Source organism: Berghia stephanieae, chromosome 2 (assembly GCF_034508935.2).
Source record: "Berghia stephanieae isolate SIO BIC M18660-M18661 chromosome 2, UCSD_Bste_1.3, whole genome shotgun sequence".
NCBI classification, from domain to species: domain Eukaryota; kingdom Metazoa; phylum Mollusca; class Gastropoda; order Nudibranchia; family Aeolidiidae; genus Berghia; species Berghia stephanieae.
Window position 1 is genome coordinate 87,123,312 of NC_088361.1, and position 12,662 is coordinate 87,135,973.

At 35.5% G+C, this 12,662-nt stretch overlaps 1 protein-coding gene across 1 annotated transcript in view; it reads right to left on the reverse strand.

Annotated features, from left to right (window-relative positions):
- LOC144965743 (uncharacterized) overlaps positions 1-12,273 on the reverse strand; it is a 14,573-nt gene extending 2,300 nt beyond the window's left edge. The window contains exons 1-6 of the mRNA XM_078901388.1: positions 11,844-12,273; positions 9,287-9,401; positions 6,549-6,632; positions 5,659-5,742; positions 2,282-2,341; positions 1-10 (exon numbers count right to left, since the gene is read on the reverse strand). The exon at positions 1-10 is cut by the window's left edge and continues 2,300 nt beyond it. Of these exons, the coding sequence (XP_078757514.1) occupies positions 1-10; positions 2,282-2,341; positions 5,659-5,742; positions 6,549-6,632; positions 9,287-9,401; positions 11,844-12,102 (612 nt within the window). The 5' untranslated portion in view covers positions 12,103-12,273. The remainder of the gene's footprint in view (positions 11-2,281; positions 2,342-5,658; positions 5,743-6,548; positions 6,633-9,286; positions 9,402-11,843) is intronic.
- Between the last annotated feature and the right edge of the window lie 389 nt (positions 12,274-12,662).

The window sequence follows — 12,662 nt, forward strand, 5'->3', positions numbered from 1 at the left end:
TGGAGATTGTCTGTTTGAACAAAAGAGAATATGCGTGGTTAGAATTTATATAATTCATATCATGTTCTGAGCCGATGTGTACTTATTTGCAGGTCTGATAACCCAAATTATTATAGGCTCATGGGCGATTTGGGCAGCTGGGTCTGTTTGTACTCTATGGTAGACTAGCGTCATATCCAAAGGATAGCAAGCCAGTGCTATTGTCCGTTTCATGCTATAGAAATCGGGATAAATTCTTGACTCCACGGGCTTAATGGCTTTGAAGGAATATTTTATATTAAAATTTGCACGTCAGTCAAAGTTCATTGGGAATAAATGACTGAATAAACAAACAAAAAATTAATTAATTAATCAATAGATAAATAAATCTATTTTTTAAACATTCAAATAAATTTCAAACAGTTTTAAAAGCCACATGTGATCCAGCTCGATACAACGGTCTGTATCAGAGCTTTGTCAATAAAATTATGTGATGCGCTCTAGGAAAATAATTGTACTTTGAGGTAATTTATCAATTAATTGTCTTAAATGACAATTTTTTAAAAAATGTTACCGTTCATTTCATGACCAAAAAAATGTTTAAAATTGACATTTTAAGTTGACAATCTGTCGAAAAGTGGTTTTGAGAACGTCATTTCAATGTTTTAATTGCTATGGGGAAATAGATTAAATGCTAAAACTGCAAATTTTATTTTAAGATTTTATTAAATTATCTATACAGAAAAGAGCAAACAAACACATTTTATAAATAGAATGAAGTTTGTTATTGCTTTGTGACATCCTCATTTATGAGTAATTATAACTAAACTGTATTAACCAGGCTATACAAGTTCATGGTCACACCTAGTTTTGTGTGTTGGTCCATTATACTTCCGGATGGCAATGTTGTGAGCTTATTAGCCAAGCACATATACTATCTATATCGGAAAGTCCCAAAACACATTTAAGTAGTCATAAAAATACTTCCAGGCAGACGTGAACCATTTTCCTGGACCGCCTCGCATACCCCCCCCCCCCCCCACCCTCCCCTTTAAAACTGCGGTTTTATTCTATGTTAAACGTTGTGGCCTGAATACTTTCATGTTGAATACTTGAGGTAAGTATAAACATTAAATGACGACGTATCGCCTATAAGATCTTGCTGGTCTACTTTCTCATCTCTAACGTGCTTAAATTTCTAAATGCTTTTGTTTGTTTATTTGCTTAATTGTTTGTTGTTTTGTTGATGTTTTTTGCTTTGACTGTTTGCTTGTTTTTGTTTGTTTGTTTCTTATTTTGGGGGAGGGGTTGGTTTGGGTTTTTTTTTTTTTTTGGTTATTTTGTTTTGTTTTGTTTGTTTTTTTTTTGTTTTTTTTTTTTTTTGTTTTTTTTTTTTTTTTTTTTTTTTTTTTTTTTTTGTTTTTTTTTTTTGTTTTGTTTTTTTTTTTTTTTTTTTTTGGGGGGGGGGGGGGCATATATTTATCTATATGTCACATAAAAGTTTACTTCATAAATAGGTAATTAGAATAATCCCCCCGACTTGTCAAAATTCTTTAAAACACTTATTCTGGATTTAACCATTTCTAACCGGAGCTGGGGTGAGGGTGGGGTTGGGGGGGGGGGATAGGGTCATTTTATTTGATCGACAAATGAAGCGTTCTTTTCTGTCCAAAGCGTAAAGTGGCTTCGGCAAAGTTCCAGGTTTGACAGTTTTTGCCAAAATGAGTGTCATTTTAATCGATCAATATTTGAAGGGCGAGTTTTCTGGCCAAAATTTTAAATACGCGTTTTTTTTTCAGAACTAGACGAAATAGAAGCTACACAACAACCGGCAATTTTATTATCAGTCCTTTTGAATAGATATTTAAATGAGCTTTGAATACTTTTGATAAACTTATTTATTTACCATACATATTGCTTTGATTGTTTAGTGTACTTTAAAAAAAACATATTCTTTCTTCCACATCCAGATACACATAAACACATACACACACGCACACACACACACACACACACACACATATATATATATATATATATATATATATATATATATATATATATATACGTGTTCGTTTGTATGTCTGTCTTTTAAAAAGAGAGATCTTTTTTTCGATTAAAAGTAGCTTAGACAAAAGATTGAGAGAGAGAGAGAGAGAGAGAGAGAGAGAGAGAGAGAGAGAGAAAAGAGAGAAGAGAAATAATGTGTGTTTGTGTGTGAATGTGTGTGTGTGACTGTGTGTATTTGTGTGTAAGTAAAGTGTGTGTGTTCTTATTTTTTTATCCCTCATGAATTTCTTACCTCACAGTAGGTTGCTGGTATGAAATGGATAACGTGACGACTCTAATAAAATCGGTGTTCCTGGTGGGTAAAAGAAAATATTTAGACATTGAAGCAAAAGAAGGGGGGAAGAGTTAGGGTATTACTAAAATATTTATACTTTAATAGAATAAAGAAGCGCCCTAATACTATTGTATTCTAAAAAAAAAAAAGACACGTATTTAAAATTTTGGCCAGAAAACACATCCTTTAAATATCACTCGGCTAAGATTACCTTCATCTTGGCAAAATTTTCCAAACCTGAGACTTCGGCAGAGGACCCCAAAGCCGTACTTAAAGTAGTCCTTTTGAGTCATTAGACCAATGGATCCGGAGTTTATACCAGTTTCAAAAGCAACGGACTTCACCCGGGATCGATTTCGGTCCCTTTGCGTGTGAAACGAGTGCTCTACCTACTAAGCTATTGGGGCCCTGAAGCAACATTTAGCATGTGAAACCAAATTTACATTTATTCAAAATGTTCTTCTATTATTATCCTTTTTTAAACGGCCAACATCGTGATGGTAGAGTTATCGCGAACACCCGGATCCAAATAATATTATACTAGATAAATAGAAAGTCTGTTTCTTTAACATTAGCGTGCCATGTTTGGAGAGAAAGGCTTAAAATAATACTCTAAATTATCCGTATTGAAATAAAATATTTGAATTTTTTAAATCCCATAATATAATATTATCTACTCTGCCGTGCTCTGGAAAAACTCATATTTGAAAATTTGGCCAGAAAACTCGTCCTTCAAATATCGATCGATTTCAATGACCCCAATCTTGGCAAAAACTCTCGAACCTGGGACTTCGCTTTTATAACACCAGGCTTTTATACCAACATAATACCTCTCTGGGCGGATCGGGAGCATCCGACTATTACTTGATTGCAAGTTGAGGGCCTCAAAGCAAAGCCTTCCGGGTCAGTTCTGAGTGTCATGCCACAAGACCACAAGACCACAAGACCACAAAGACACACTAAGTTAGACACATTGTGGTCGGGTATTAAAAGAAATAAATAATTTTACCCCTTTGGTTTTTGGGAAAACCTGATTTTACAAAAGCATTATAGCACAACTATTATGAGATTATCCCATTATCCTTTGTTTGAAAAATAAAAAAATCAAAACAAAACAAAACAAAAATTAATAAAAGAATTTTTATTTCTCCGGCAACAACCAAGTTTACAAAAAATAGATTTTGACGCGTAACTCTGTCTTGACCACGATGATAAATCTTAATGTCAACTCGTAAAATTCCAGCACTAATCGTTGTAATAAAGAATTAATTTTGATAAGAAATAATATGGACGATGTCATTGGAAGGGTATAATAATAAGATTTTTAAATGTTTTAAGTTTGCAACTTCGGACGCTTTCTCAATGTGCGCTCCCAAAGTCACGCACTGCATTTGGAACTTATCCCAATTTCAAACGTAGAAGTTCAAGAATGCAGACTTGCCTACTACTACGAAAATTTCGTAGAAATACGATTTTTTATGCCCTAGTATATAAAGGAGTTTAAAGTATTAATTTAATGTATTTAAACACAAACTGGTAATTTTTAATGGGAGTTATAATGCCTACTATGTTATAATCCCTGAAAACTACGATTTTTTTTCCAATTCCAAGTAGGTAGGTCTGAGACTGTTATAACATTAAAGGTAAGACAGATGCGTTGTGAAGGAAACACTAAACCCTTGCCATCATTAAGCAAGACTCCACTTGGACTCGGGTAATGTGCGCTTGGTGTGTATGTCTAGACATGTAACTTTTAAGTCTTGGGCGGGTTCAAGCTCCGCAACATTGACTTCTTAGAAAAGGCTCTTTACTAGAAATTTCTGACCACACTTAGATGTAAAATGAGTACCTGACCTGTATGTGCGTTCTCTCTGTGGAAAAGGTATTGTATTAGTGACCTGGATGCGTTTTAATAAATCATTCAACGTGTCAAACTTTTATTCTTTTTTTGTTTTGTTTGAGGCATTGGTGTATTGAGAGGGACATCGCGCAATTGAAGAAACCTCAATTGTTTGTCATTGTTTCTTTTGTTTTGTTTTGTTTTTGTTTTGTTTTTTGTTTTTTGGTATTTGTTTTTTTTTTTTTTTGTTGTTCTTGTTGTTCTTGTTGTTGTTTCTTTTCTTTTTTTTTTTTTTTTGATGGTAATCTCAAAATGCATTAAATTTGTGTCGCCAACCTTTTGGTACCCACTCTTTAACCCGAATCACGTAAAAGTCACATGGTATGGGTTGACCCCCTTTGACGTATTCACAGCACAAAATAACATCAACGAACGAAACCTGACATTTTTTGATGTTTTGTAAACGTCATGATGTTAGCGGACCATGAGATATTTACGTCATACAGCGTACGCCCGCATGACTCAGCGAAAAGTCTTGCTTTTGTAAATATTTGACCTATCGTCTCTAAACGGTATTATATATGACAAGGTGATGAAGCAACTGAATTTTACGCTTTAATTATAACATTTGGCTACAAATTGACCGAGTTTTGTTTCTTAAACCTCAAAAATATGAAATTTCTAATTAGGTTTAATATGACTTAAAATCAATTTAAATCTCTCTATAGATAGATAGAATGAAGTTGACGTCACTCGGATCTTTGTTACTGTTTTTTGCCATCCATGTTTATGAGTAATTCTCACTAAACTGTATTAACCAGACTATAAACATTTAAGGTTGCACATAGTTTTGTGTGTTGGTCCGTTTTACTTCCGGATGGCAATGTTGTGAACTTCTTAGCTAAGCGCACTCTATCTATAGAAGAAGCATGTCAGTCGCTAGTTTTTCGTTGAAGTCGGAGTTGTTATATTGCTTTATTCACGACTTCTAGCTACAAAAATGTTATCAAGTTAGTGAGTAATTTCAATGTGTCAGAATGTAGAAGACAATGTGATATTTTTCACTATCATTCTTAATTTCATAGTTTTTATAAAACAAATTGGTTGCGTTATTGTCATATTTTGAAAAATCATAAAGGTTTGATTTAGCTAGAAATAGAATCATTAACAAAAATAACTGGCTCAAATATTAACCGTTGTTTCTTCCAGTTGGATACTCTGTATATTATATATTATTTATATTAGAGGAAAAAATGTAGCTCGCTGTGTTGTACAGAAATGTTTTCCAAAGCTTTGAATTAACATCTGTAATGAAACATATGTGATCTGAAAAGAAAGGTATCATAAATTTTGGTTTGAGTATTTGGTCAATATGAAGATCATTTTAATCGATCGATATTTAAAGATGAGTTTTATGGCCAAATCTTTTTTTTAACAGAAAAACAGTATAAAAGTTGTGTTTTTTAAAATTTGTTTTGGTATTTTTTGTTTTTACCTTCCGCCAGGACGCCACACTATTGGAGGTCTCACCGGTCTTCGGTTTTGTGTTGCGTTGCCCGAATATTGACTCAATGGGATTCTGTGTGTGAAGAAAGAAAATGTTGGACATTTTCAATGACGTTTTAAATTTTGCAAAAAGTTTAGATGTAAAATCAACTGTTTAATGCCTCTCTCTCTCTCTCTCTCTCTCTCTCTCTCTCTCTCTCTCTCTCTCTCTCTCTCTCTCTCTCTCCCTCTCTCTCTCTCTCTCTCGCTCGCTCTCTCTCTCACTCTTTCTCTCTCTCTCTTATATACAGGGCGTCCCCCAAAAAAAATTTATACACATTAAAAATAATTGTAAAGGTGGCATTTCATAAAAGTTAATTATTTTATAAGTGTAATGTTATTTATAAGGAGCATTTCATTGTTTTTCAACTGCATTTTAACTACATTAAAATAATAACATCTAATTAAATTCCACGTTTACAATCATTTTTAATGTATATACATTTTTGGGACACCCTGTGTATATATACATACATATATATATATATACATATATATATATACTTTGAATACGTAGACTTTGAAGTAATACAGCTCATGGAGCAATCAAATGGCTTAGCATCACCGGTGGCACATTCTCCGACTTGGGGGTTTTAAAGGCTTAAGTCAAATCAAGTTGAAGTAAACTCAGATTAGGATAAATCATGCGCATATTGATGCTATGCGCTTAGGTAAAATACTCATAACATCCGCCAATCGGATATAACTTACAACCATGTGTAACCTTTAAACGTAAAATATGGTCTGGTTGATATAATTTAGCGGGACTTATTAAAATGACAATAGCGAAGAGTTGAGTTACGTTAATTTCGTTCCATCTATACATAGATTATTGCTCACCTCAAGCGAGGACTCCGGACAATTGGGGGTCTTATCGTTTCTTGGTCACGTGATGTGCCCCCCAAATATTGGGTCAACGGTATCCTGGTGAATGAAAAAGACAATATTATTCGTATAATATAAGTTTTCCGTCTTTTGTATAATATAAAAAGCATTGACTCGGGTGTGAATGAGTATCTGGATATAGCCAATGACGCACATTGCATGATAAAAAAGGGATGCCTAGCAAACAACTAGGACTTTATGAAATGGAAGTATGGTTCTATATGGACTGCTGCGGACATAAATAAAACGTGAACCGCATTGAGCATGATAAATCCGCTATATGCGGAAATGCGATATATAAATGTTTATAAAGTAATTTATCTTATCGAAGAAATTCGAATATAACGGCTCCAAAAGTAAGATACAAAAGTGTGACCTTCGCCTCAAAACGGTATTAAGTCGGGTGGTTAAGATGTTGAAAATGGAATTTATAGCCAGAAATATCAGCTTGTGTTGAGCTTATATGATTTATTGAGGAGAATGGCAACCATATTTTAGGGTACTGATGCCAACAATTTATATTTTTGACCAGTTTAACATTAAATTCGGCTTTTACGCATATGGTTCGTTCCGACATAATACCGTTTTGAGACGACGTGTCACAAATACTAATCAAAGTACTCGTCAACCTCTTTCCCTCTTAGCCGACAATACAATAAAAACAATAAAACAGCACATTGTCAGGTTTGTCGAGTCCGTATCTCCACAATCCGGATGTCCTCCATGTACCTTTAAGGTCGCCCGAGGACTGATCTTTTCCTCTTTATTTGAACAGCGTAAACCAGGAAATTCTTGTTTCCTGATCCGACCACTAATTTTGGAAACAAGCCAATACGATGTAGATGATTTAAGGCTCTATAATTAGTTGATTTGAAACATTATATTCATGTATGAGTTATATTGGCAATTGGATTCAATAGTCGGATGTCACGTCCGCCCAGCAACGAGCAGCGTGGTTCTAAACAAAGAAAATTGGTACTTTTTATTCTTCATGCGGGCTAAAACTTTTTCACTTGTCATGTGATCAGGATGTATAAAAGTCAAAACATGATTAGATTTATAATGTTTTTCTCCTCTGGATACACCTTTATGCTCGTCGGAGAAGTATTTCATAAGGGCGTCTGCCATTGTTCCGATAGTTTAGAACCAGTTGCTAAGTTACTTTGCGTCATTACGATGGATGTGACGTCACAACTGTTGAATCTTATTGCCTAAAAAAACAACAACTTTGAATTGAATTGAATATAATCCGAACGTCACTCTGACAGACATCCTCTGTCCTGCCGACTCTAGTTCAATGTAATAGACGATTGAAGTATAATCAAATTTTAACGTTTTCTCACATCCAAAAGGGAACACTAAATGTGTGATGTCAAAAAACTGGTTCAAATCTCTTTCGAAGTGTAAAACCACCGGAGAACAGGATACATACCATATGTGATTAATCTTCTGGTTTCAGAGTGATGGCACCCTATTATCTAGTCTAAATATAATAATATGCTGGTCGTCCTGTAATTCTAAGATTCCGCCTATACATCCTGATACTAAAATATTTATGCAACCTTATAATTCAATATGTAACCTATTCATTATTATTCCTTCGCAGGACTGGTTACATATACATTTTCAATTATTTTGGAACCGGAAGATTAGAAGATGTTGCCCTATTAAGGTCAGAGAGGTAATCTATTAAATGTGTCTACCCGGTCCGGTCATTGGTAGACAGCGCCACCTCCTCAATCAAAGTGGCGATGCGGCGTTTGTGCAATAATCAACCCGTATCAATTAGATACCTCAAATGAGGACCTGAGAGCGAGAGCTGAAGTGGAATCTCTGGAGAGTCTCATTAAAAGGAGAAGATGGCAATGGTTGGCTGGGGCATGTCTGTCGCAGACCTGATGAAACACTGATAAGAAAGGCTCTGCGATGGACACCCCATGGAAAGAGGAAGCGGGGCAGTCTCAAGGAGACTTGGAGACGTACCGTAGAGAGAGACTTAAAACAGAGAGGTCTGTCGCTCGAGATGGCCCCAAGAATAGCTGCTGACAGGACCAGGTGGAGATCCCTTGCATCGCCTTAAATGCCAGCAGGCCCAGAGAGGATTGAGTGAGCGAGTGATCAATCAGATATGAATGGTCAGTTACATAATCCGATAGACACCAATGCAACTCCCGTTACTTGATAATGATGTCACTTGGCATACAAAAGCTGATTTTGTTTGTTTTTAATAAGGTAAAGGTAACTCAGGAATTTTGATAATCTTGATGAAGAAGAAGAATGTGATAATGTTTCGTGGCAGAAGTTGTATTGGTGGTGATGAATGTTGGTAGTATAAGTTGGGTTGATGGTACTGATGATGACGAAGACAACGACGATGATGATGACGATGATGAGGATGGTAGCAATTTGTATTGATGGTGATGATTATCATGATCATGATCATGATGATGATGGTGATGATGATGATGATGATAATGATGATGATGATGATGATGATGATGATGATGATGATGATGATGATGATGATGATGATGATGATGATGATGATAACGATGATGGTGATAACGTTTTTAGTATCAATGGCGCAACATATCATTCCTAGCTGACATAAAAGGCAAGCAATACTGGACAATGTCAGTAACAACTATTTTTTTAATAGCATTGATATTGATTGTATCTTATAGATTATATACCTTCTTGTTGGTGGGCGGCGTTGGTTTCGAATTCTCCTATTATTATTATTATTGCTGGTATCCCTCTTTCTTCTTGGCGTTCCTTCCACATGATTTGTAATCCAAGTGATCTCATCTGTGATTAGATATTTGAAAATTAAAAAATGTGTCAGTGCATGTCATATTCAGTTGGGAGGTGAAAATTTTGGATTCACATTTTTTTAAAATAATTATTTTCACTTTTTGAAAGAATACGCTCCCCAGAGTATTCTAATATTTATTTGAAGTAAATTGGGTGATTTTTCATGAAGGGATGGTCAGATGTATGGGAAAGGTATTCATCAACTTTTCTCAAATTTCATACTTTTTCAACTTGACTAGCTGTAAAAAAGTGAAATTAAGCTTTGATGTTTCCCGAAGATGTACAAAAAGGATTGATTTAATAATTTACGACAAGAACCCATTTAAAAATAATAAAAATCGACCTTCTAACTAAACTTGGTAATATCTCAGTTCAAACCTTTTCACCATCCGACTGATTATGTAACAAATTAACTTTTGTATACGGCGACGTGAACTCATTTGCAGGTCTGATAACCCAAATTATTTGCTCTAATAATTGTCATGGAAAGACTCTTAAAAAAACCAACGCAAAAATATTCTCCGTTACAACAATAATAAAACGAGCCCATAACTGCGTCCGGTTATCAGACCTGCAATAATATGATCATCGGTAAGGAGAATGATTCACTAAATGCGCGAACAGCTTTTTACAACGGGTCCCAACCAACAGCAACACTATCTGTCATGCAGGACGAAACATTAAGAGCAAATGCATTTAAAACAGCTAGAACACTTTCACCGGCCTGATACACATTTTTTACACGAGTGTGGTGAGAAATTGTGAGTTAAGAACAAAAAAACATCTTGAGATTTTATATAACTCAATATCCACATAACGTGTTTTACAAAGGACACCTGACCAACTACAACACGTAACATGTACAACGAGACTTGACGCCTATTAGGAGAAATTGCTTTTTATCCGACAATGCTGTTAACGGCCAGGTGCTCATTTTACACCTGAGTACGATGAGTTAATATAATTAAAGAGCCTTTTTCGGGGACTCAACTATGTGCCAGCGAGGCTCGAACCCAGGACCTTCCGATCCGAAAGCGAGACGAGTGTCCTACCACAAGACCACACAGCCACACGTTAGGTCATGTTGCGATTCAAAGACTGTATCTTTACACCACAGCAACACCAATTCATATGGAATTATCACAAAAAATGCAATTTTTCACATTTTACTTAACACAAACACACAAAAACACATTTATATCATAGGAAGGTAAATTACTCTTTAGTGTTATATCCAAAGGGAAAGACTGTATCTTTAAAGCTCTATTTTTTATGATTTTTTATTTTTATTTTTGGACTCATGCCTGTCTCCCTGGTGACCCTGCCCCCCTTAACGCGGTTTTATATCGAGGTGTACTTATTTGCAGGTCTGATGACGCAAATTGTTGATAACTCGTTGTTGTAATGGAAATACTCTCAAATCAATGCAAATATTATGTGTTCATTACAACGATGTTAAATCAGGCCCATAATTGCGTTCGAATGTATCAGACCTGCAAATAAGTTCACGTCGTATTTTATCGTATTGAACTAGATATGGTGAGTCATATTTAATTTGTGACCAATCGTCTAAAAACAGTAGCATATCGGGGTGGATATGATGCTTTCACTCGCCTTCGCGATAAGAGGGTCCTGGGTTGGAGTCATGCTGTGATCGGCGCATAGTTGAGGCCTTGGAAAATGCTCTTTACTCACATTCTCTGCTCACAGCACCTAAAAGTTAAACGAGTTCCTGGCCGTTAACAGCTGTGTCTGTGTCCTAAATAAAAATGTAATATCTCCTAAAAGGTGTCATATTTCGTCCTACGTTTTAAGTGATCCTGTAGGAGACGGATAATCCCCTGTAAAGCGCTATAAGCATTTTAGTGGACATTGCGCTTTATAACAGTTTGATTTTTTAAGAAAACACATTTTAAGCTTAATTTATATAACTATCAGTTTCCCTTCCTTCAATTTCAAAATGCATACATTTTCTAATCCTGGTATTAAATTTTCTTCATGTAAAAAAAATTGTCCTCAGAGCAATTCGACCCATGGAGCCGGAGTTTATCCCGGTCTGTATACTAGGAATGGACAATAGCAATTGATTGCTATCCTTTGGATAGGACCCTAATCTATCGCAAAGTCCTTTACCAAATCAAACAGACTCAGCTACCCATTCATTGCTGGGTGAACAGGGGGGGGGGGGGGGTCAGAAAAAAAATCTCGACTGCACCCGGGATCGATCTCGGTCCCTTTGCGTCTGAAGCGAGTGCTCTACCAACTGAGCTATCGGGAACCCCCTTCTTCATCTAAACCACTCCAAATAACACCGTTTTGAGGGGTTGGGTCGCACTTTAGTAGATTAGTCATCTTATCGTCTATGTTCATAATTCAGGAACAGAAGAAATTTGATAAATTGATATGATATTACTGATGCAGTAACTAACTACCTACCCAAAACATCGTTTCGATTCAAGTCGTTTAAAATATTATCATCATTATCATCATCCCTGGAGTGCACAATATCCCTGTCCAATGAGTGCCTTCTAAAAGAATGATAATATCGGGTGTGTTTTCCAGGAGGTTTATGTACTGAGTCGCCCAGAAGACGTAAAAACGGTTTAATCGCTGCACCGTTTATAAAGCAATTAAAATAAACAATTTGAAATAAAATAACTGAACGTAGAATATATACTAGTCCGAATTGCATCATTGCGATAAATTATGCTAACTTTTTTAAGTTATCAAGATGGAAGTTTATTGAGTATAAAAGTCTAGCGCTATAGCTAGTACTAATGCACAATGAATAAATAAAGTAATTTATTATGCTCCCGAATTAATATTTGAAAATATTAGTATTGATCTTATAACATCTCTTATACTCACCTCTTGAGAATTCCTCTCTGGTTTTATTCTGTTTTACATCCTAGATAGCGTAATATGACTTAACTGCGTGACGAAAAAAAAAATCCAAATCAATTAGAGTTACCTATATTTGCCAAGTTGCGGTTTGACCGTTTGTAGGATAGTCACGCCAAAAAACGATTATAATTTGAAGACAATAAGTACATAAATATTATTGTGAAAATATGAATGTAGGTATAGCTATGTTTACCTTGGTGTGGCCTGGATCTTCGTCTCTGCGTGTACGTCAAATGGGAAATCACCGTCAGTGGGAGAGGAGAGTTTGAAGAGGAAGAGAGGGAAGAGGTGGGGAAGGAGGAAAGTTGAGAAGTGAACCCGTAAATCGAGAAATCGGGAAATAGTTTCCCC